This window comes from Rattus norvegicus, chromosome 3 (genome assembly GCF_021556685.1).
Source record: "Rattus norvegicus strain SHRSP/BbbUtx chromosome 3, alternate assembly SHRSP_T2T, whole genome shotgun sequence".
In the NCBI taxonomy this organism is placed as follows: domain Eukaryota; kingdom Metazoa; phylum Chordata; class Mammalia; order Rodentia; family Muridae; genus Rattus; species Rattus norvegicus.
The window spans coordinates 78,460,304-78,483,640 of NC_141536.1; the positions used below are offsets into that span (position 1 = coordinate 78,460,304).

Below are 23,337 nucleotides of genomic sequence, written 5' to 3' on the forward strand. Positions count from 1 at the left end.
GCGCCATTGGCTTGTGCGTGGCACTAGAGGAGGGACCAGTGCGGGCCGCCAGACTCGGGCGAGCCCGGCAGCGACTTGAGTCCAGCTTGCCCTGCCCTGCCCTGCCCTGCTTGCCCAGCGCGGCGCCGCGATGTGAGACTCCCCGGGCCGGAGCGTCCGCTGGGCACGCCAGCACCGCGAGCGCAGCACCCCGTAAGTCGACTGCCGGCAGCCACTAGCCTCACACTTCTCCGCCGCTGCCACCGCGCCGGCCGCTGCCTGCGCAGCGCAGCCCGGGGACGCCGGGGGGCCTTAGGAACCGCCCGGGGCAGCGAGCACCTTGCGAGCGACAGCCGGGCGCCCGGACAGCTTGGCACCTGCGGGTCGGCGGGCGCCCGGAACCCCCGCTGAGCTCCTCGTGGCACTGTCCTCCGTCCTTTTTTGTTTGTCCCCTTGCACTGACTTGGTTTCCCTCTCTCCCCCAGCTCTCTTCTCCGCCACCTCCTTCCCCCGGGGCCGTTTATTTTTGCCTTTGGCCTCCTCCGGGCTTTATCTCTTTGATTCGGAGCTAGAGAGAGCGGAGAGTAAAGCAGTTTCTTTTATCGCAGGGTCTCTGTCTTCCGCGCTTGGTTCTCGGTCCCCTCCCCCTTTGTCGCCACCGCCCCCCCTCCCGCCTTTGTTTCTTAGCCCGAGGATTGCGCGGTGTAAACTTGGGAGTTTCCGGGTCCTCGCCCCCACGGGGACGCGGGCGGAGAAGGTGGAGGGGTTCCTGCTGTCTACTAGTCTGGCCAGACCTTTTGTGTGGGTGCCCCGGGCTGAAGGAGTCGCCGACTCCCGCCTCACAAAGTAGGGGAGTGTCCTCGGCACGGAGATGAGGATAGATCAGAGGGGGAAGGGGCAAAGCCGGTGACACTCCAGAGTCCCTGCTGGAGAGGAGCGCGCGGAAAAGTGGTTGGGCCTGACCCCAGTCGGGGGTGGTGGTGTCCGGAGGGTATTGCAGGTGGACCCGGGAAACTCTCTCATCCAAACCGCGCGGTCTGCTGTGAGGGGTGGCGCCATTGCCTGGCGCAGGATGGATTGGGGTCCCATAGAGTGCGCAGAAAATACTCCGCGTACCATCCTCGGGGCACCTCGAGGCCGGCCGCTCGCTTCAGCTCCCCTCTCGCCGCCTTCTTGCATCCCGGATGGAGCGGGCTTCTCCTCCCGCCTGTGAGGTGGAGGAGCAGGGATAGGCCCAGGACCCACTCCCACTTTGACCCAAAACACATGACCAAGGCCTCCTTAAAGTCCCCCAGCACGGACTTCCTGTTTCGTTTCTTTTAAACAAACTTTCTGGATGGGGGCCTGGTGGGAGTATAGACGTCCCTGGCTTGCGGGAACACCTACACAGTTGTGTCTCCCGTGTGGAGGCTCCTGGAGAAAGGCCGCCACCTGCCGCCGTGGGGACTGTGGTGGGTTCCTGGAAGAATCCGGAGGAACACCACCTGCCCCTTAGTGGCAGCCTCTGGCTCAGTCCAAGGCAAAAAAAAAAAAAAAATCCTGTAGGATCGTTGGGAAGTCAGAATATTTTTCAGGTTTCTGTTGTCGCCTTCGTACAAACAGCGCCCTCACCTAGAGTCCCCTCTGTCCTAAGTGCTCTCTGCCTTAGCTTTTCTTCTTCAAGACTCAAGTCTGGCTGCCTCCACTTGATGTCCCTGACTTTGACCTTTCTGGGTCCAGGACCTTTACGGGTGCCTCTCATCCCAACTCACAGCCTGGACTTGTGACAGCCCCATCTGCTGGAGAGAGAGGACAGAGGCTCCTGGCTAGAGGCAGGGTCTTCATGAATTATTCTTGGCTTTTCTCTGTGCTCACTTACTGCCCCAAGTGTCTGTGAGTACTCCATAAAAGAGTGATGTCGCAGTTGGCCAGCACGGGTCCCACAGGTCCCTGCACACCTGTGGAAGCTGTCAAGGCTCTAGGTAGTACTGTGGCTTAAGCAAGAAGAGGCAAATTAATAATAAATAAGTCATTTGGGTCATGTGCCGTGCCTTGGAGTTGTCTCAGTATCCTGAAGGCTGAGGCAGGAAGAGTCTGAGTTACAGACCAGTCTGGTCTATGTAGGAAGACCCTGTCTCATAAAGAAAGCTGGAGTCAGGAGAACATGTAGAGTGTTGGGGTGTTGAGGCCATTTTAAGGAGTGATCAGTGCTGCTTTTTGAGTCCTGCAGAAGAGCCCGTGCAAAGAGTCTGAGGCAGCACCATGTTGTTCCGGTGGAGTGGGGTGGGGAAGAGATAGGAGGCACTCGTGAGGAAGGATGGGGACCCCACATCTCATAGATGATATTAAGAGATATTAAACCAGCATCCCCCAGACACCCAGCAAGGAGGGGCAGTCACAGAGTGTCCATTTTGTTCTGAATTCAGGTGGGAAGGCCTCATCCGCAGTGGCTTTCTGTGTCCCTCCCACAGCCACAGTAGCTAGGGACAGGAAGACAGCTGCTCAGGCCGAGTGCCCTGACCCTCATGCTTCTCTGTGCCTGCTTGGGGTCAGTGTGCTGGTTGTGACCCAGAGTCACCTTTATTCTGCCTCACCCCACTTCCTCCTGATACCACCCTCTTTGGAACACCCTGTTTGTGTAGGCATGGGTTCCTGGAAGGGGTTCTGCTCTGAAACTGCTTTAGTAAAGGGGGAAACTGAGGCCAGGTGTTTGAGTCTACCCATCTAAGCAGCAGCACTGTTGAACACTGGCTACAAAACACAAACCATTTTTCATGTTCGCAGGCAACTTCTATTCAAGTTGTTGTGCAAGTTCTTGGGGATGGGGAGAGAGGGTGTGAACGTGGAGCTTTTGAGGTGACTTGCCCTGTTAACCACTCAGCCAGAGCCTGAGAATGAGGAGGGAAGTCTCAGCTTTGGCCTGTAATCCCTGCCCAGGGGGAAGCAGGGCTTCAGACCATCTAGTCTGGAGACACTGGGTTAACATGAAGCCCATCTTCAAGGACCCCATAGCTTTGTCACTATGCGGGTCTGGTCCCTGCTGCCATGCTAAGGGCTTTCACAGCATGCCCCTTCTGTTTTGTTGAGCAGCAAGGGAGAGGCCTGAGGAGGAATGACAACAGGGGGGAGGGGAGCTGCAGTCTTATTCATAGGAGAGTCCTGGCCCTGTGGGAACTAGAAGCTGATGGATGACCGGACCAGCTGCCCCTGAGGGCACTGACTCTCACCAGGCCCCAGGGAGACTGGCCCACTCGGGGTTGAAAAGGACAGGAATTCTCCATGCTGCGTCTTGCCTTTTGCAAGTGACAGAAGGACAGGAAAGGCCTTGTCAGTGACTTCTGAGAGGCTGGCGTTGGCTTACTCAGGGCAGCAGCCTCAGACCTCTGGGTGAAGTCAAGCCCCACTCCCTGCGGGGGGGTGTGGCTCCCAGACCTGAGCCCCACCCACCCTCTCCCACACAGCTACGATTGTTTATTTTTTTTTTGTACCCTAAGCTCTGAAGATATATGTGTTGAGGGTCAGGGCTTTCCTCCATCCCTCTGGAAGTCAGCCACCTTCCAAAGACAGAGGAGGAGAAATGAGAAGAGAAAATCTCCACAAAGAAGTGGGAGCGGCCAGAGGTGCTGCAGAGGCTGGGCAGGGCCTCGTTGAAATGCAAATCAATGTGCTTACATAGCCGGGGTCAGGGTTGCCTACTCAGACCCGGGGAGGGGCCTTGAGACTACACTCACCGCCCACACAGAAAACTGTCCTGGCAGCAAGCCAGCTCACCATGCCTGTGACCTCAGCTGTCTTTCTTGAAGCACAGTGACTTGGGGCACCCTGACCTCCCAGTGGCGGGGTAAACCCTATGACTCCAGATCCCAGAGTCAGTATCTTGAAGGTTCGAGGAACCTGGCATGGACCCCATAGCTTTGTCACTATGGGGGTCTGTGGTCCCGGCTGCCATGCTAAGGGCTTTCACAGCATGGCCTTTGTCATTTGCACCTTTCACAGCATTGTAGTGACAGTCGAGCTGGTGAGAGGTAGGTGGCAGAGAGGTGACAGCCAGGCTATAGAATAATTCCATTCTCTGAGGACGAGGCTCTGCTTGTCTGCCTGCAGGCCCTGTGCATGCCTCATCTCCTCCATTTCCCCTTTGCTTGTGTCTGGATGGTCTCCAAAGAGACCCGTACACAGGGGACATTATATGTGTTAGTCCTACTGGCTGCGTCCCATGACCCTTGGCTTTGTGGGTCAGGCGTGGCACCCATTTGCAGGGAATGTGGCCCTTCATTGGGCAGCAGGTCTGCCTGAGTCCAGGTTTGGAAATGCAGGTCTATGCAGGCCTAGGGTGGGAATGTTGTATCTTCGCCCTCTGTTCTCCGAGACAACTTCAAGATGTGGGCCATGTTGTCACAGCTCCCAAGCATTTGGTTCCTAGAGAGTTGCTAGACCTCCATCTTGTCCCAGATTAGTGGGGTTCCCTAGAAGAGGCCTCAGAGGATACAGGCTCTGAGGCCCAGAGCCCCCCAAAACTCTGAACTCTATCGCTGTCCTCACTTGAATGCAGTCCTGTTCAGACCTGTTTCCGGCTATTCTACACAGAGAGATAACAGAACAATGGGCTCCCGTGGGTGGCACTGGTTCCCAGAGTCCTGCCCACAGCATAGGCCCAGAACCCAAGAGAGGCCCGACAGGGGGTCAGGGTGAGGCTTCAGACCCTGGGGACACACCAAGATTTTCAGGGGAGGGCGCTCTGGAAGATGGTTTAAAGTTCAGTTATGCTTGAGGGGAGGGGCATTCCAAGCTCATAACCAGCTCATGCACAGAGAAGCACACACATTCATTTCCCCAGCCTCCCCCTCCCCCTCCCCCCAAGCTCCCAGCCTCTCCTGAGATCCAGTGCAAGCTCAGCTCACAGTGAACTTGAATTCCAGCCCTGCCACACCCTCCAAGTAGGGACTCTTGAATCAGTAAGTCTCTTGAACTTTAGTGCTCCTGTCTGAAAAAAGGGAATGGGAATATGGCTACCATCACAGGCAATAGTGTGGACTTCAGGGGGTTCCCAGGCTGGACGTGCTGCCGGGCGGACTACTGTCCTCTGCTCAGGCAGGACACGTGGGCAGCTAGCTCCTTCCTCACGGGCAGAAGGGCATTTGCAGCTGCTGCACCTGTGCCCACACTGGGGAGGAAGTGGCTCCCTGGTTGAGGGGTTGTGGCTGTTGCTCAGGGGAAGTCACTGGAACGGCTGTGGGTGTTCTGGGTCCCTCCTTTCCCTCTCCCTCCCAGGCCAGCAGGTTTCCTGAGCCAGCCCTCCTGGGCACAGCATCCCTTTCGGGACAGCTGTGCAGTCCATTGGTTTCTATGGCAACAAGGCTTCCTGGGAGGGATGGGGAAGTCCTCCAGGATCAGCACAGGAGGTGTGGGGCCCTGCCTCATCGGGTCTGCTGCCCAGGTATGAGTCTGGCTAGGAGTTCATTATTAACACTTTTTTTTTCCTGTTCTTTGTGGAGCACAGAGCAGGAGCCCCATTCTTCCGTTGTACTCCATGGTGTATCGCAAACTTGCTGAGTAGACCCAGTCTAGTTTCTTAAGTGAGGAGTTGGAAACAATATTCCTGAGGTCACAGAGAAGTGGAGAGTTGAACTTGGCCCCCAAGTTTTCCTGATCATTAAGAGTGTGTTCCTCTGCTGGTTGTAGTGGCACAGGCCTTTAATCCCAGACTGGGGAGGCAGAGGCAGAGGCAGGCAGATCTCCGAGTTCAAGGCCAGCCTGGTCTACGGGATAGTCAGGGCTACTCAAGGAAACTCTGTCTCCAAAAATATGGGCACGAGGGTTGCAGGGGGGTGGGGGTGGGGGTGGGGTGGGGTGGCGCGTTTCTCACCCTCTGGCCTTGTATACCCTCCTTTTCCTGTGTTTAGACACCCACTCCCCTGGAGCTGGCAGCACCCCAGGAAGGAATTATCATCTAAGCCATGATACTGGAGCTTCAGATGACACTACAGGATTAAAGGCCCTGCCTCTTAGAGAGTGACCAGGTTGGAAGTCAGCCCTGTGTACATCCCTCTCTGACCTGGGCCAATAGCTCGAATGTAGTTTAGGGCGGATCCTGCCCCGTGGGCCTTAAGTTCCTGCCTGTTCAGGGTGTGGTAGGAACAACAGCCTGCCTCTTCTCTCTTCTGGCTGTCCCTGTGGACCACAGTTAGGGAGGCCTGGGCTATGAGGACAGATGCTCTGAGGAGCGCAGCCCCCCTGCTTGTCTGTTGGGTCAGCCTTTGGAACGCAGGATGGAAAGTGAGGAGACCTAGGTTTGTTAGACACAAGGGATGGACTCTGGAGCCCTGAGGAGGAGTGCAGGGCGGAGCTGGCCTGTGGAGACAGGGAGGACCTCCCCGCACCGACAGCGCTCAGAGTGACTGTCACTCTTAGAAGGGTGAGGGTTGCTGGGGACGTTCACAAGGACTCTGACAGGGAAAGGAGGCAGGACATGGTCCTGTGGGCACCGATTTCATCTCCACCGTTGTGAACGTGAGGATGGATGTTGAGCCACTCCTCCTCCTTCGACAGTCACCGTGGAGATGTGGAGGCTCTCAGAGCAGCCTGCAGGAAATCAAGCAGGCCTGAGTGGAAGGGGTCTTTTCCACTCTCCTCATCTGGGTGAGGAAAGAAAGGTCAGTAGGAGGGAGAACAGACCCTGCACAGGTCAGGGCTCATGGCTGGAGGGACCTGCCTACATTCACTGGCCCTTCTGCACCCCTGTTCCCCCTTTTTACAGAGGGAAACTGAGGCTAGGGATGTCCTAGTGGCTTTCCTAAAGCCTGCAGCCCCTAAGTGGGTAGAGCCAAGATTCAAAGCCAGCACATTGTCAGCCTTCACAGGAATGGAGTGGGGGGGAGGTGGGGGGGAGGTGCCCTTCCACTTATGTTAAAATGATAGAAGACCTGATGGCACACTCATGGCAAATAGTGTGTGCGTGCGTGCGTGCGTGTGTGTGTGTGTGTGCTGGTGGGTGAGTCACGAGGCAGAGGAAAACTGCCCCTAGCTGGGTTGTTTCCAACTCAACAAGGAGGGAACTAGCCTTGCACTGGGTACTGAAGTCTGGGGTCTTGGTCCTGTGTGGTGGGGAAAGAGAATGAGATCATTCTTTTGGTTCTCTCTGTTAAAAGCCACCACCCAGTGTAGGGGAAGTGCTCAGGAGGGCGGTGGCATCCTGTCTAATAACTGCCATCTTCACTGGACATTGTCTAAGACAGGACACTGACCACAGAGTTGAGAGAGACAACATGCTTCTCAGTGTGTTGGGAGTTAGCCCATTCCTTCCCCATATGAGTGGGGAGACTGAGGCCCAGAGGCTAAGCAGGTGGCTTAGAGGCCCACATAAACCACTGGAGATGTAAGTCCAGGCAGCAGAGTGAAGTCCTCCAGCTGAGGCCCCAGCAGTCACTTTCTGAAACTGTCCAGGGTCTTGATTCTTCTTAGCCCAGCTTGGGGCAGGGTTGGGTGTGGGTCTGGGGGTGGGGTTGGGTGTGACTGTGGGGTGCTGTCTCCATATCCCTGATGAGAACACTAAACGAAGTAATTTGCTCTGACCACTGATGACACCCGTAGCTCTGGTATCTGACTGTCCATACCCGACTCACAGAGGAACTCAGTGGATGGGCCGTCTTCTGTGCAGGTGCCTCTCTTCGTACTCTGACCCGGCATCCCATATTTACCTTAATGTCTTAGAAAGTTGGAGCTAAAGCCCTATTTCAGAGATTTGGAACCTGAGGCTCGGATTAGGTGACTCACCCAAGGGGAACAGCAGAATTGACTCAAGCAGCTTGTCACATTTGGCTTCATGAGAAAGTTTAAGAATTCAGGGGCCCCAAAGAGTAGGGCTAAAATAGAAATGGCCCACAGTAAGCACTGACAAGAGTGTGGGAAGAGCGTGTGTATCGTGGAAAGCATGTGTGGTGCCCTGGGTGTTTGTTTTGTCCACATACTTCAGCAGGCTCACTCTGGGCTATTTACCTCAGAAGCCTGCAAGTGTGGCCCCACCCAAACCACACAAAGCACATGTAGAAACAACTGAATGAATGTCCCTGTCTGCACAGGATGCACAGCTGGAACACTGGGCCTAGACAGCTGGAGCACTGGGCCTAGACAGCTGGAGCACTGGGCCTAGACAGGGAGCACTGGGCCTAGACAGCTGGAGCACTGGGCCTAGACAGGGAGCACTAGGCCTAGACAGCTGGAGCACTGGGCCTAGACAACTGGAGCACTGGGCCTAGACAGGGAGCACTGGGCCTAGACAGGGAGCACTGGGCCTAGACAGGGAGCACTGGGCCTAGACAGGGAGCACTGGGTCTAGACAGGGAGCACTAGGCCTAGACAGCTGGAGCACTGGGCCTAGACAGGGAGCACTGGGCCTAGACAGCTGGAGCACTGGGCCTAGACAGGGAGCACTAGGCCTAGACAGCTGGAGCACTGGGCCTAGACAACTGGAGCACTGGGCCTAGACAACTGGAGCACTGGGCCTAGACAGCTGGAGCCCTGGACCTAGACAGGGAGCACTAGGCCTAGACAAGCTGGGAAAGGCATCCTGTTGAGTGGGAGACTCTGGGCAGGCAAATGTTCATATGCGTTATGATTCTGTTTATGCTACACTTGAGAAAATCTAGACGGAAGTAGAGTGACAGAGCTCAGGCCTTAACTGCTGGAAGCTGGAAACTGGGATAGTACACTGCAGTCTGGACGTGTGAACTCAGTGCCCTGACCTGGTGGTGGTAGTGACATGAATTAACTGTGTGGTCATTTCTGTGTGGATTAAAATGGGGGGTTAAAGGGGACATGGGAAGGATGTGGGCAGGTGACTGATATCTCTGTCCTTCAAGGAGGGTTGGCCAGGCTGAGCTCTGCACCCTTGTGTGGTGTCCAGTCTATCTGGGGTCAGAAGAAAGTGGTGGCCTGGGTTGGGGATTTGGGCCCATCTTGGAACAGTGTGACTGAAAGGACATCCCTGCTTCCCCTTGGGGGTGCTGAGTACCTCTCTATGAGGCATGGGTGACCTTTGTCATCCCATCCTGATTCTAGCACCCCCCCCCCATTAGGTCCAGGAAGGAAAACATAGCCACTCATTTCACACCTGAAGAGCAGGGCTGTGTGTCAGGACCTGGGGCCCAGGTCTTAAGATGCTCACCCTTCAGCCCCAATTTTGTTGTTACTTTGAACAAAACCCCAGGACCTCCTCTAATGTACCTCCTATCCCACTGGGCATCCACACCGGCTGAGCCCTTCTGCTGTTGTATTTGTTGGGATGGTCTCTGGAGGTTTGAAAAGAACCTGGATAATCTGGGGACACTGCCTGGGGCTGGGAGACATTTGCTCAGGGACATGGCACTGGGCAGCAGGTGAAAGGAGGGAACTTCTAAGCTCTGCCTTGGAACGAGTTTGCTGGGGAAGGGGTCCTGGGGGTGGAAATGAGATGCTGGGGTACAGAGGACTCTTGGTACTGGCCAGGTGAACAGGTGGGTGTGGCATGTAGGGACTGGGGTGCTGTTCTAATCATCAGTGGGACTCTACATTCTGGCTGAGCTCTCCTCACCTGTGGGCTGGTCCCATCCTCCAGGGCCGTGTGATGCAGAGACCGGAGCTGCCTGTTCCGGTCAACCAGAGCCTTACTTTGTTCCCCTCTATGCCCTGTCTTCTCTCCTAGGTTGTGAGGACTGAACACAGGAGAGGAACGCTCACCTCAGATTCCAGAGCCCATCTCAGCATCTGCTAACTGCCTGTTTCAGTACGTGCCCAGGACTGGCCTGTGGAATTGCTAGGGGTGGCATGTTTCGGGGCTGTGGAACATGGTGGGCGGAGGTAGGCTGGCATAGAGGCTGTGGATGCTGATGGCAGGGAGTGGTTTAGGCCTGGGCAGTGTGGTCACTACTTTAAAGCCTCATTTTTTGGGCTTAATGTCTCTTTCTCTCATGACTAACCCTCTCCTCCTCTAGGTCCTAGGCAGTGATCGCTGTTTAGGAGATAGAAGGACCAGCAGGCAGTAGGGATTGTCTGGGCAGGTAGCCTAGGATTTAGGAGGCTCACTCTGGGATTGGGCAGGCTCCTTACCTCTCTGAAGTCTCCTTTGTCTCTATGACTCAGAAATCTTGTTAGTGAGATCCACCTTAGTCCAAAAGCCTTTTCTAAAGCCCATATGCAGCTCCAAGGCTGACTGTAAGGCCTTGTCTGACCCAGTCACCTGGCCTGTGTCATGTCCACAGAGACCAGGCTGGAAGCATCCTCCTCAACCCATTTTACAGGAGAGGAAACTGAGGCAGCCGCAACACCATCTCCTCTTAGGCCCTGAGTAGGGCCTGGCCACATCCTTCTCACCCTACATTGGGACCTGGGGTCTGGAAGTCCAGCAAGAACAATGGCTGAGGCCAGTGTCTCCCCATGTCCCTCAGCAGAAGAAAAAATGGCAGCCAAACAGCCTCCTCCGCTCATGAAGAAGCACAGCCAGACAGATCTTGTGAGCCGCCTGAAGACCAGAAAGATCCTGGGCGTGGGCGGGGAGGATGATGATGGGGAAGTGCACCGGTCAAAGGTGAGCCATGCTTGGAGGAGGAGCCAAGAGCCTACGACTTGCCTATGCTTCTAGGACCCTCTGCAGTGTCAGTCGGCAGAATGCTATGTCTAGGGGCAGAAGTTTTTGGGCAAGAACACAGTGCTTCTTAGGGTACAGGCATAGACTGATGTATAGCCCTGCAGGTTAGCCATGTGGTTATTGACCCACTGTACAAATGAGGAAGCCAAGACTCACTCCGAAGGGCTAAGTAACTTCCTTAAGGTTCTATTTCTTGGTCTACAGAACCAAGCTTCCATCCCATAGTGGGCAGACCCTGAGCTCTCTTTCCCAACCGCCTCTTTTCAGTCTCTTGTCTGGGTGCCAAGGGAGGCAGGAGTTGTTGAGCATGCACTGGGTAGGGGGGACGTCTGTGTCAATGAGGGATGCTCCAGGGGCCCCGGGTGTGCACAGGTACTGGATGGGTGGGATGCTGAAGATTGTCTTCCCTGATGACTCTGACTTGTGTGTCCACAGATCAGCCAGGTTTTGGGCAACGAGATAAAGTTTGCCGTGCGGGAGCCTCTGGGGCTCAGGTGAGTAGCAGGTCTTGCTTTGATAGCTTTGTGTGTCCCAGGTATGTGTAAGGCCCTACATTACTGGGCCTGGCTCTCCATTCCATCCACATGCTTCAAATAGCCCTGGCTGTCTGGGTTGCCCAGGGTACCTCCTGGGTCTGGGCTGACAGTGGGGGTCAGGGTGAGTGTGTCTGTAACTGTCCTCTCTGAACCTCCCCAGGGTCTGGCAGTTTCTCTCTGCTATGCTGTTCTCCAGTGTGGCCATCATGGTGAGTCCTGTGTGTCCCAGCCCAGGCTGCAAGTAGGTCCTGTGCTTGTACCTCAGACTTAGACCCAAGGGAGGGAGGGAGATGGTTGGGTGTGGCCCTTTGCCTTCCCCCAGCTGCTCCTCCATGTCACCACTAACTGCTGCTGTCTCTATGAGGCCCATCCTTCGGGGTCTCTGCCAGCTCCCGGGCTGACATCCTGCCCATTATAGGATGCCTTGTGTTGTTCCCCAAGGCAACCAGTACACATGCTCTGGGCTCTGGGAACCTCAGCCTCAGATGCAGTCCTGTGTCCCTAGTGTTTGTCTCAGCTCATAGCTGACCCTGTGCTCCTCTGCTGCCCACAGGCCCTTGCCCTCCCTGACCAGCTCTACGATGCAGTTTTTGATGGGGCTGAGGTCACGAGCAAGACCCCCATCCGCCTCTATGGTGGCGCCCTTCTTAGTGAGTATTTCCGGGCCAACAGTGGGAGAGTGAGGAGGCTCAGCTCTTCAGGGCAACACCTGGACTCCTGGGGATCCTGGTAGAGTGTCCTTTCTTTCTCCAGCAGACTGGTGGACCCAGACCCTTCATCTGTGACTGTGCTGCCACCTTGTGGCCATTGGTAGAATGCATGTAGTTGGTTCACTCCCCTGGCAATGAATACAGAGTTGACTGAAGCTCGGGTCCTGCCTACCAGGGAGGGTCTCATGGTCTAGAGCAGAGGCCAGACACTCAACACAGTGTCCTCCAGACTTCCCCTTCCCCTCCATCTTTACCTCCAAGGCATTGGTACTTTAGGTTTCTTCTCTAATCTGAGGGCACAACAGGTGACAGGAAGCCAAATTACAGTTCAACATAAGTGACATCATTTCGCTCCCTTAATACCATATGTCTCACCACTGTGTACAGAGCAAAGTGTGGCATTTATGCCTGTCAGTCAAGGTGTGTGTGGGGTCTGGGCACTTCCGGGGAGCCAGCCTCTCTTCCCATACCCGCTTCCTTTGGTAGCCACACTGGAAGACGCCCACACTTGAGTTTCAGAAGGCCACGGGGCCTTTCACACGCAGCTTCTCCAGTTACAGGACAGTCTGTCCTAAACTTGCTGTGGAGATAGACTGTCAGGGTGGCTGTCGTCAAATGAGCCCACTTTCACCACTTCTCTGGTGTCCAGAGATCAGACACTGAGGGATTAGCCACGATAGCTGTTCTTCTCTAAAATCAACGCCTGCCCTGCTCCGTCTCCCAGGGGAATTACGGGAATTACGTAGAGTAAGTCCTTCCTTGCCACGAGTTTTCTGTCCCCATTGTGTGGGTAAAGATACCAAGCCCTGGGGACATGAGCACCCTGCCTGTGTTGGATAGGGCTTTAGAAGCATTGTGAGCAGCCTAGAGGGGAAGCTGGATCTGTGGAGCTGAGAACTGGAAGAGGGACCGTATGATCTGAAAAGGGTGTTGCAGAAAAAGTGGGTTCAGACTCCTGGGCCTGGGGTCAGAGCACACCTGTGTTTGATCCCAACAGGCATCTCCCTGATCATGTGGAATGCACTCTACACAGCCGAGAAGGTCATCATCCGCTGGACTCTGCTCACTGAGGCCTGCTACTTCGGGGTGCAGTCCTTGGGTGAGTGGCGTAGGGTGGGAAGGCTAGCAGGGTGCAGCAGGAAGAGGGCAGAACACTGGTTCCTCCTGCAACATAGACCAGTGTCCTGAATCCACAGCCCGGCTGCTCCCTCCTGTAGCAGCCTTGTATCTTCCAAGCCCACCATCCTCTTACACTCAAAGTGGTGCACTTTGAGGCACCTGCCACTTGGGGGCAGCAGACTAGAGATTCTGTTGGCCGGCCTAGGCTGATAAGCTTCTGGAGGTCAGCCAGCCCTTCCACCCCCACAGGGATGGTGGAGGGTATTCATCATAGCATCATGATGAGAGAGACTTAAGCATGTGTCTGCTCCTGACCTTTGGCTCCCCCGACTTCCTTCACAGTGGTCACTGCCACACTTGCTGAGACGGGCCTCATGTCCCTGGGGACCCTGCTGCTCCTGGCCAGCCGCCTCCTCTTTGTTATTGTCAGCATCTACTACTATTACCAAGTCGGCCGGAAACCCAAGAAAGTGTAGCGGGCTGGGACCTGCCTGGGCCTGGACCTGGGCCAGAGCAGCTGGGGACTTCACTGACCATGGGTCCCAGGCAGGCCCGCAGGCAGGCAGGGTGTACGCACTTCCTTCCCTCCCAGGCACTCCCTGGAATCAGCTTGGATCTCCTGGGATTCTAGGAGTGACCAGTCAGGCTGCGGCCTCTGCATCCCACCCCTCACCCCCGTACAGGGACAACTCCTGGCCCTGTCTTTCTTGGCCTCTAGACTCTAACGGGCACAGTCTAGAGTGAGTTTTGGGGTCTGGGCTGAGTCAAGGTTAGTTCCTCTGCCAGGAAATCCTTTCTAGGAGGTTGTATCAGCCCCAGAAGCAGCTCTCAGCCTCTCCCCATCCAGAAACCGGATGTGTGAGTCTCTCTCTCTCTCTCTCTCTCTCTCTCTCTCTCTCTCTCACACACACACACACACAGTAATTCTAGAGTCCCAACTGAGGTCATCTAGCCAAGGGGATTGACTGCCTCCCTTGAGCCAAGTTCCCCACCCCCCGTCCTGAACATCTGACCCTCTCTTTGGCCTGCTGTAGGTTGTTCTGATTCTCCGGCTGGCTGGCTGGCTGCCTGCCTGCACCCCAGAGCCCCAGTCCCTTCCCAACATGCCAGGGTTAGCTAATATACCACAGGCCTGACAGTTCCTGGCCCCTGCCTGTCCATAGGCTCCTAGTGCATGAGGAATTCTGAGGAGAAGCAAAGTGAGGGCATTTCTTTGGCATGGTCTCCAAGGCCTGCATGGCTACACCTGGCTCGGTGCCCCCTCCAGAGGCTGCCCTAAGGCTTACGGGGTAAAGCCTACAGCCCCTCAAATCCTACAATGGAAAGAGACAGGAGTGGATCTGCCATCCCTCCACATCCCAAGAGTGGGCCTCTAGAGCTGAAGATACGTCCCCGGTGCCACCAGCCTGTGTGGCCCCTCCCCTTAGTCCTAGCTCCCAGTGCCTTCCCACCCTTCAGCAGCAAGCACACTAAGAGATTTGGCCCGAGGCCTCTCCCTTCTGCAAGGGGGTGGTCCTCTATGCCTGAGGAACCTTTCTCTAGGGCACCTGGGCTCACAGCCTCCCAGGGCTCAGTTGTTCCTGCTGCCAAGTGCCCCATGACAATGGCCTGTGCCTAGTGGAGGGGACTCAGGGAAGTTTCAGTGGAAGACATGCTCAGCAGTGTCCTAGGCTGCTTCTGTAACCAAGGTCTGGCAGAGTGGCGAGCCCCTGCGCGTTCAGGAAGGGCCCATTATGTATATCTGCCTCCTGTCACTGGCTTTGCGCCAGTCCCTCAGTTCCCAACTCTTGACTCAGAGCACAGGTCCAGCCACTGCCAGCTCTTAGTACAGTGGCAGCTGCTGTAGAGCGGGTGACATTGGTTGACTGTTCTCAGAGGATTTATCCTCTTGAATCCTCTACGAATGCAGATATAGTCCCAAGAGAGAGAGTCGTAGGAATTGAAGATGCCAGCCATACACAGCCTGCAGGGACATCTGCCAGGCTTCCCCTCAGCACGAGGAGGTGGCAGGGCCTGCCTGGGAGTGGTGACCAGATCTCCATGGTTAAACTGCAGTGATACTTTTAGGTGGGGTGGGCTCAAGACCAGACTGAGGCTGGCATACAGACACCTGTGGCCTCCGGGACACACTAAGCTTGGAAGGAGGCAGCAATGGAGACAGGAGCCCCACCCTGGCTCTGAGCTCAGGGTGCCCTGACTGCCCCCCGTCACAGCTCCTCTTGTGCTTCTGCCTGGCCCCCAAGACTGCCTCTGTCATGGTCACTATTTATTCCTTGTTCCCTTTTCTTTTTGTAAGAAACAGTCACAGAAAAAAAAAAACAAAACAATGAGAAACGATCTGTGTGGTGTCCTGTTTTATATTACAAAATTTCTCTTGATATAGAATATAAAAAGGGGCGACTTGGGAGATACAATGATAAATTAGCTCTGTTTCCTACTGCAAGGGACATTTACAAATTCCAAAATAGACTTTAACATATGTGTGTGTGTGTGTGTATGTGTGTGTGTGTGTGTGTGTACTCAGGCAGGCCAGGGGCTTGGGACAGGGTGCTGAGGGGAGCATGAGTCACAGATCCAGCCTTCGCTCCTTGCCTGTCAACTGTCTGGGTGGCTCTGGGACAGGCAGGGGCTGAGGGTCTCTGCATCTAGGTGAGGTTGGTTCTGGGGTGAGAGGTAAAGGAAGGGCTCCCCTTGGGAGGGTTCCCCTCTCCTTCTCTGGGAGTACACAGAGCAGCTCACCAAGTGCCATCAGGATGTCGTCAGACAGCCTTGTAGATGTCTACAACCTCAGAGGGGGAAGACTGCAGTGGTCTCTGTCTGGTCCTATGAGGATGCTGAGAAACTGGATCTACAGCTGGGTTGAATCTGGGCTACTTTGGAGCACTACAACATAAGTATGGAAAGTTCTGGTGAGAGTCTCTGATCTACCCTGGCCGTGCCTAGGTTTGATATCTGCCTTCTCAGCCCTCTCTGTCCCCAACCCTGCCCATTTCTGGAAGCCTGGGCTAGTTCTGGGTAGCAGCCACTGTGGTTGGGCTCCTCCTCAGTCTGGCCATGAGCTTCCAATCAATAGCTGAGTCATTTGCCTCTCTAGACAGTTAGAGTCCAGTATATGCTGGGTTCTGAGTCAGCCTGGGTCTTCTTAGTCTGGGGTAGAAGCCAGCAGAGGGGCCCCCTAACCTGGTGACTCAGCCTCTAGAGAGCTCACTGTTTAATTTATGGGGATGTCAAGTAAGTTGTCTGTATGGCACTCAGAGACCCCTGGGAAGGCCAGGATGGGTGAGGACCACATGAAGAGGAGAGGAAATGGGAGGAGTGTCTCCTTGAAGCCAGACAGCAGCACAGAGCAGGTTATAGCAATGACTCCCAGGTGGCAGGAAGGCAAAGGGAGGCTGGAGCCAGGCTCTTCCATCTGAGAGAGGAGAGCAGGCACCTAGTTGTTCCTTCCACCACTGCCCCCATTGCTGTGCCCTTGGCAGACATAATTAATCAAACTTGAGATCCTGACCGACAACACTAATGGATTCAACATGGTCCTGGCAGGGTCAGGCATTTTGCAACCAGATAACCTAGTCTGCAGTTCAAGAGTGTGTGTGTGTGTGTGTGTGTGTGTGTGTGTGTGTGTGTGTGTGTGTGTGTGTGTGTGTGTTTTGGCTGTTTGTGAGCCTGTTAGTCTGGGTAATCTGAGCCTAGAGAGAATAACAAAGTACATGTACAGCAAAAGGACAAAAAGTATCATGGTAGGAGATGCTGTGGGGTTAAGTCTGCAGATAAGAGGCATGACCTTAATCTCTAGGAAGGAGAGAGAGTGAAGGGGTACATGAATGGAAAATGAAAACCCCTTCTGTCTGCTGAGGTGGTGGTGATGTCAGAACATCTGAAGGCAGGAGGCTGCATTGGGAGGTAGTGAACTCCATCCATACGTGGAGGTATGTAAGGGGAGAATTCTTGGCAGGAACCTTGAAGAACATATTTAAGCCTCAGCTCTGGGTAGAAAGAGAGAAATGAACAATATTGGGGTGTCTTCCACCTGGGAGAACAGGGATGGGGTATGGCCCATGGGGACAGGTGATGTATCACAGTTGGATCTCTGACAGAGGTACAAGCAGGGCAGAGTGGACACAGTGTGAACTTTCTCAGCTGTAGAACTTGGTCCGGGCAGTTCCTGGTCAGTTTACATTGGGGTGGAGTCCTGGCTGGAGTGACAGAAGCCTGGAGATGACCTTCATGCACATGCTATGTGACTGTGGATGGGCCACTGCCCTTTTCTGGGCCATGGAGAGGCTTTGATCTAAAATATGTGGAAATGAAAGGGCCACCTTCTGATCCAGTGTCCACACATGGCCACTCTCAGCCAGCCAGACGTAGGGACAGCTTCATTTTCCGGCAGATGGTGCTGCAGAGTCTGTCCTTGTGTTGTGAAAAGCAGTCTCCTGGGGCCTGAGCTCCTCCTCCAGGGTGTGTTTCCACCTCCTGGTTGCTCAGATCCTGGAAATGCTAAGAGAGGGGAACCCAGGCCAAGGGACACTCCAGTCTGACAGGGCCAAGTGGCTCTGAGGCTGATGAACTTTTGGTCTCAGGAACAGTTGATCTCAGGCCAGCCCTAGGTCCTTATAGAGCCCATGACCCGTCTGGGTGAGGCCCCTTCGGTTCATGTCTGTCTTTGTTCTGTTTTTTTTTTAAACATTAACTTTATGCTCCTGGCTGTTTGGGCTGGCTTTGCTTCCTCCCCTGGGGCCAGAGGACAGGGAAGGGAGGGGGCTGGCTGCTGGGCAGTGGTGGGCTGAGTGTCTTCAGGCCAAGGCCTACTGGATGCCCTGGAAGAGGCACATGGCAAAGACCATGAGGAAGAGCTGCAGAGAAAGGAAAGGGTGATCTGGAGTCAGACTGGGTGCATGTCGAGGGGTTAGCAAACCTCCTGAGAGGAACCTTGACACTCCCCAGGACAGGCATCTGCTCACCAGTTGGGTAAGAAGGGGCCTTTGGAAAGTAAGTCATCTGTTTAAACAGTTCAAGTCTGTCCTTGGGTTGGCAGAGACACAACCCTTCTTGGGTGCCTGAGTGTGTACCAAGTGCTTACCATGTAAAGTGTATTTCTAAGTGCTGTTAATGGCAGCCTTTCTAATCAGCAGGAAGTGAGGCCCAGAGATGCTGAAGATGCCTCACAACCTGATTTAGGCCACACAGCATCAGCATGGTAACCTAACTTGAGCAGAGACACACTGTTCCCTAGTCCCTGCCCCAAGCCCTTGCTTCTCAGCTCCTGCACTCTCAGCTAGCTCACAGGAAACTGGTGAGGTTTGCAGGGGTTGCAGTGCCCTAACCCTGACTCGTGGCTGCTACGAGGCAAGGCTATGTGCACCTTACACATTCTGCCCAGCCTCAGGAAGATCTGTGTGTCTCTTGTTGGTTTTAGCTTTCACATGAGGCTTTGTCCACTTCCAGAAGTGTTGGCACATACAGCACAGGCTCAATGTATGCCTGTGGAATCAATGGCCTCTGTACTTCCCCTGTGACTTACACAGAACTGTTATCCTGAGACACAAGGCACAGGGGACACTGAACAAGGGCATATCAGGGTGTCAGGTAACCAGAGCTTCCTTGAAAGGGTCCCCAACACGCAGGAGGTGCCTGGCCTCATTGCCCCAGAGTGCATCCCTGAACTGGGCAGTGGGGGTAGGGGGAGTGCAAGTGGTAGCTTAAAAGTTGACAGCCACTTAGCTGTGGTGTAGGTTCTGGGGCCCTGGGGTGATGGGTACTAAAGCTCCATTGTCAAGTTACGAAGACCCCCCCTGGGTATTTGCAAAGGCAGGACTCATCGAGAAGCCCTCTGCCTCCTAGGCAGCTTGTGCATCCCACCAAGCGCGCCTGGACTGCAGAACTGGGGTGAGGTGGGTGCCTCTCTGGGTCTGCCTGTTCTCATTGTTCCACCATAGGCACAGATCTGTAGCTTCAGGCCACAAGAAGGACTCTAGCAACAGACATTTGCAGTAGGCAGCGGCCATGGACCTGGAAAGTAGGCTGAGTGTACATATTCTACGTCTCCCCCGACTCCTGGCCCCTCCACTCACCTCAATAGCCAGCACCCCAATGGCAAAGGCTCCAGCCAGGTAGACATAGGTTTCGAAGGTGTTGAGGATCACAGTGTAACAGCCCTGGGAAGGAAAGGCCAGAGGTAAAGCCACAGCAGGGAGGTGTAGCCTGCAGTCAGGACCATTGTCAGCGCTGAAGTCCCTGGCATGTGGCCTCAGGGCTCAATAGCTGCAGGCTGGCATTTTTATACTGATGTGGGGAGGAGGAAGCATCAGGTCATTGACAGGATGTCACCAACATCCCTCCCTGGGCAACAGCCAGTCCCCAAGACAGGCTGAAAACTTCCCAAGGCTAACTCAGCCATAGACCTAGAATACGAGGAAATGTCCAAATACCCAGGCCTCTTTGTGCTCTTTAGAAGCGGGGATCAGACCCTCAGGGCAGAGCTGGCTGGGCTGGATCTCTTCAGTCAGATTGTCAAATGGTGCCCCCGCCCCAGGTGGGACAGTAGCTCACAGAAGGGTGACTGGGGAAACTTCCCAGTGACAGGGAAGCCCTTTGGCATGAATGGGCAGAGTGGACAGTGCTACCCACACTAAGATCCCTCTTCCAGGGTCTTGCTAGGTTCCATGTGGCCTCCATCACTTGGTCCTCTGTGTAGTCCCTGTTGAGAAGTAGCTTATCTGTGGGTTACCTCCTTGCAAACTGGGGGAGAGTAGATGGGTGGCTCCCTCGAGGCCACACAGCTAGCAAGGGGGGAAGCCCAGATTCAAAGAGGGGCCTGGGATTCCGTTCCCTCTATATGGAGGGGATGGGAACTATAGTTTATATAGAGTCTGGAGTCCACTATGCCCTAGATGTCACCCCACAATGAGGCATCCCTGTCTGGCACAGAGAATAGAGCATCACTCTCTAGATGCCTGTCATAGCACCCCCGATGTTCAGAGAGGGAATGTTCCCGACCCTAGCTCCTGCTCATGGTCACCCCAAAACTAGACAGAGGGCAGCTGGCCCTGGGCAGCACCTACTCTTTCACCACTAGCATGCCATTCCTAGGCTCCAGAACTAGTATCCCACCTCTACTTGGCACTTCTCTCTCAACATTCCCAAACCACACATACACACTGTCCCCCAGCCCAGAAGGCATAGAAACAGCTTTGTTGTATGCCTGGACTTCACTGACATATGTTACAAGGCCAGTAGTTCACCTCACCCTCCTTGGGAGTGCTGTTCATAAGAACTTTCTTGAATTCCTAGTCCCAGAGCAGCCAGAGTGCCAACCTAGCCACATACATCCCCAAGGGAACTCTATACTTCTAGAAGTCTAGCTTGTGCCAGTCACAAATGTGTCCTGGGCTTTGTGGGAGACAGTTCTGGAGATAACCCAACTGGAGATGGTCTCCCGATGGAGGCTCTTAACAGAAAACATGGCTCAGAGGGGACGGGCGTAGGAGACCCAGTCCTGGGAGTTAGTCTCATGAGCCTGAAGAGGCTCTGGGATGTAGAATCGATATGGTTGTGTGGTCTTCAGTGCAGGAGACAGCAAAAGGATGCTCATGGGGGAATATCTCTCGGTAGAAGCACAGGACTGGGGGTCCCGAGAAGCTTCTCTGAGGCTGGCTAGTGGCGTTTGAAAGGCAGGACCCTGGTTGTAGGACTCTCTCCCAACCCCACCCACCTGCGGAGCCCCCAGCGGGTCTTTCAGGGAGATAACTGTGCACCTTGTCTAGTGGTCTGCCTCCTCCTTTGCATATCTTCTGCCACATCAAGGTTCCCTGTCCTCAGCAAGGTCCTGAGTGGCTGCATTCTGGCTCAGGTGGGGGTACAGCACTTTCTCAAAAGGGTGTGCCTCGGTAACCAGAATGTGCTCATCTCATCTCCCTTGGATAAATGTGTGTGATTCCAGGGCCTTTGAGAGCCATCAGGAGAAGCAAGGCTTCTGCCACACAGAAGGTGTGGTGGACTTTTCTTCCCCAGCAGGGTAACGGAGCAAGGAAAGGTTTGGCTTTCACTGGGCAGGTGTCAACCTAGGCTGTCAGCAATGGAAGCATGAGGTTCCCCACATCCTTCAATCCTTCCCAAATTCTAGTCACTCTTCCCATAGTTCCCAGCAATCCAACCTTCAGTGGCCTGCTCTCTCCATGACAATCACACCCCAGGCCCTTCCTCTCCATTTCTGTCTCTTTCCCCTGGGTAGGAAGGCAGGATGTGTGACAAGACAACTGAGCTCTGGCCTATCCGAGGGAAGGTATAAGGTATAAGCAGAGCTCTTGGTGTCGAGCTGAGATCCTGGGACTGGGTCTCAGCCCAGTGATGCCCTCCCTTGGGGCTCCGAGAACCCTAAGCTCCAGCCCATGCACCTTCTAAGACTTCATTCAATCTCCAGTGTCACAACCGCCACCGTGGGCAAGGCTCACTTTTACTCACTGGTTCACCATCTACCACCTCCCTGTACCAGGAGCCATGGGATCTTGGCCTTGTCTCTTGTGCTCTGTCAGCTCCCCAGTATTTTGAATTCTCCTGGAAGACGTCTGACCAAAGGAGAAGCCCAGGGATGGCTCTCCTCATCCCTTCCCTCCTCCCCATCTGCCCTGCTCAGCCTCTCCCTGCCTCTCTTTATTGACAGGGGTGGAGGGAGGGTCTCTGGCCAGCAGGAAGAAGAGGACGAAGAGTGAAGTGGGCTGTGCTCCTTGTTGAAGGGGCAAAACTGGGACCTTTGTTTCCCTTAGGGCAAAAGCTGAGAGGAAACCCTCAGGTTATAAGAAAGAAGTCTGGATGCTTCCTTAGTTGTTTAGGGTCAGGTCAATGAGAATCTGCTGCCCTGGGATCAAGGAGTGCTCTTACTTGGCCAGATAAGTCATGAATACAGCATATACCTAAGGAGTGCCCCCAGCCCACCCCCATTAACAGAAGTTTGGAAAACTCACCCTGGAACCATGTACCAAATTCTTACCCTACCCTGAACCCAGCTCATCTCCTTGTCAGTGTGATCTTCTCCCCACTTCTTTAGTTCTTAGAGGCAAGGGTAGCCTGTGCCATGGCCAGAATTGTTTACAACGCTCGGGACTACCGTTAGACCCTCTGGGCAGACACTGCCCCCCCCCCCCCAGCTTTGCCCAGATCTGTGGAGTGTTTCCCTGCCTGGGGAACCTACCTGCTTGTTTATGAATGGATTCCTCCCAAGCTGGCACTCCTCCCTGCTCAGTACCACCCCATCTCGAGTCTGGGGTTCTCTCCGACAGCAGGCCTTGGGCACCTCCTCAGTGTCCAGTGTCAGCAGCCGAAACACTGAGGCCAGCTTGAAGTCTTCAGGTCCGTTGACCCCACAGCAGCCAAACTAGGGGAGAGATGAATGTGGGAGCTAGTGTGGGGGTAGAGGGGTTATCAGCCTCTGCCAGGGATAAGATCCCTCTGCCCTGCATATGACTGTGGTGATGACCTGTGTCCCTGAGCTTCTGGGTCTTCTCTGTGAGAGGAGAATGGCCATATGTTCCTTACCTCACCAGCACTTGGTAAGCGGTGTACATATAGTTTCTATGAGTTTATATCATGCTGTGCTAATTAGTATCTTTATTTTGGCCTGCGTATATTCATGTGCAGATATATGTGTGTGTTGTGGGATCATGTGCACATATACACAGAGGCCAGAAGTCAATCTTGGATGTCATTCCTCAGGTGCTGTCCATATCTTACTGGGACCCAGGATTTGTAGATTAGGCTAAACTAGCTGGCCAGTGAATCCTAGGGATCTGCCTGCCTCCACTTCTCCAGAGTTGGGATTATAAGAGTACATCATCATACACGGTTTTTCACATGGGTGCTGTGGATCAAACTTGGTTCCTCCTGGTTGCATAGCAAGTACTTGACTGACTCACCCATCTCCTCAGACTCTGTACTGAGCACCATTAACATCAGTCACAATGGTACTGCTGAGGACCTAAGCCAGGGGCAGCAGATTGTGATCCACTAGCCTTGATAGCTTGGAGTGCTGTACAAACAATGATTCACAGGCCAAGAGTGGGATCAGTGATTCTTGATGGATTGTTGATGTCTGGCCCAGGCAAGGGACTAGAAGAGATCTAGAGGACAGGCTTTTTCAAGCCAACATTATGGCTTTGGGTGTTCATGGTATCCCGGGAAGACATGGGGAAGGGCACTCACTGTGATCATGACGGAATTCCAGGTGGCAGAGAAAACGTCCGTGTCATTATCGCCTTGGTAGTGCTTGGTAAGCTCCTTGGTGAAGAACTCTCGGGTGAGCTGGGGACAGAGGAGAGGGTGCTGAGTCCTCCTAGCCTGTCTTCCCTGGGTGATACTAAGCTGTCCATTTTGGGTAGGCATTCCCTTCCCAAGGATTGTC

General features: G+C 54.5%; 2 protein-coding genes across 10 annotated transcripts in view; one reads left to right on the forward strand and one right to left on the reverse strand.

Moving 5' to 3' along the window:
* The first annotated feature begins 50 nt into the window (after positions 1-50).
* Tp53i11 (tumor protein p53 inducible protein 11) lies at positions 51-15,281 on the forward strand. Of its 6 annotated transcripts, none has more exons than XM_087651906.1 (8): positions 51-192; positions 9,638-9,792; positions 10,380-10,519; positions 11,015-11,073; positions 11,276-11,324; positions 11,669-11,765; positions 12,823-12,924; positions 13,287-15,281. In XM_087651906.1, the coding sequence occupies exons 2-8, from the start codon at positions 9,780-9,782 to the stop codon at positions 13,418-13,420; spliced, it is 594 nt and encodes a 197-aa protein (XP_087508032.1). In that variant the 5' UTR covers positions 51-192; positions 9,638-9,779; the 3' UTR covers positions 13,421-15,281.
* A 2-nt stretch (positions 15,282-15,283) lies between these two features.
* The window catches only part of Tspan18 (tetraspanin 18), a 139,723-nt gene continuing 131,669 nt past the window's right edge, over positions 15,284-23,337 (reverse strand). For 3 of the 4 annotated variants that reach the window (XM_087651909.1, XM_087651908.1, XM_087651910.1), the window contains 4 exons: positions 23,139-23,237; positions 22,132-22,314; positions 19,016-19,099; positions 15,284-17,797 (listed from right to left, as the gene is read on the reverse strand). In XM_087651909.1, coding sequence (XP_087508035.1) covers positions 17,750-17,797; positions 19,016-19,099; positions 22,132-22,314; positions 23,139-23,237 — 414 coding nt within the window. In that variant the 3' untranslated portion in view covers positions 15,284-17,749. 4 annotated transcript variants of the gene reach the window in all.

Bases quoted from the DNA above. Each gene is read 5' to 3' on its own strand.
- Tp53i11 (XM_087651905.1), top strand. From the start codon at position 10,346: ATGGCTGAGGCCAGTGTCTCCCCATGTCCCTCAGCAGAAGAAAAAATG. The intron at 10,520-11,014 runs GTGAGCCATGCT...GTGTGTCCACAG, and splicing joins GGGAAGTGCACCGGTCAAAG to ATCAGCCAGGTTTTGGGCAA. The intron at 11,766-12,822 runs GTGAGTATTTCC...TGATCCCAACAG, and splicing joins CTATGGTGGCGCCCTTCTTA to GCATCTCCCTGATCATGTGG.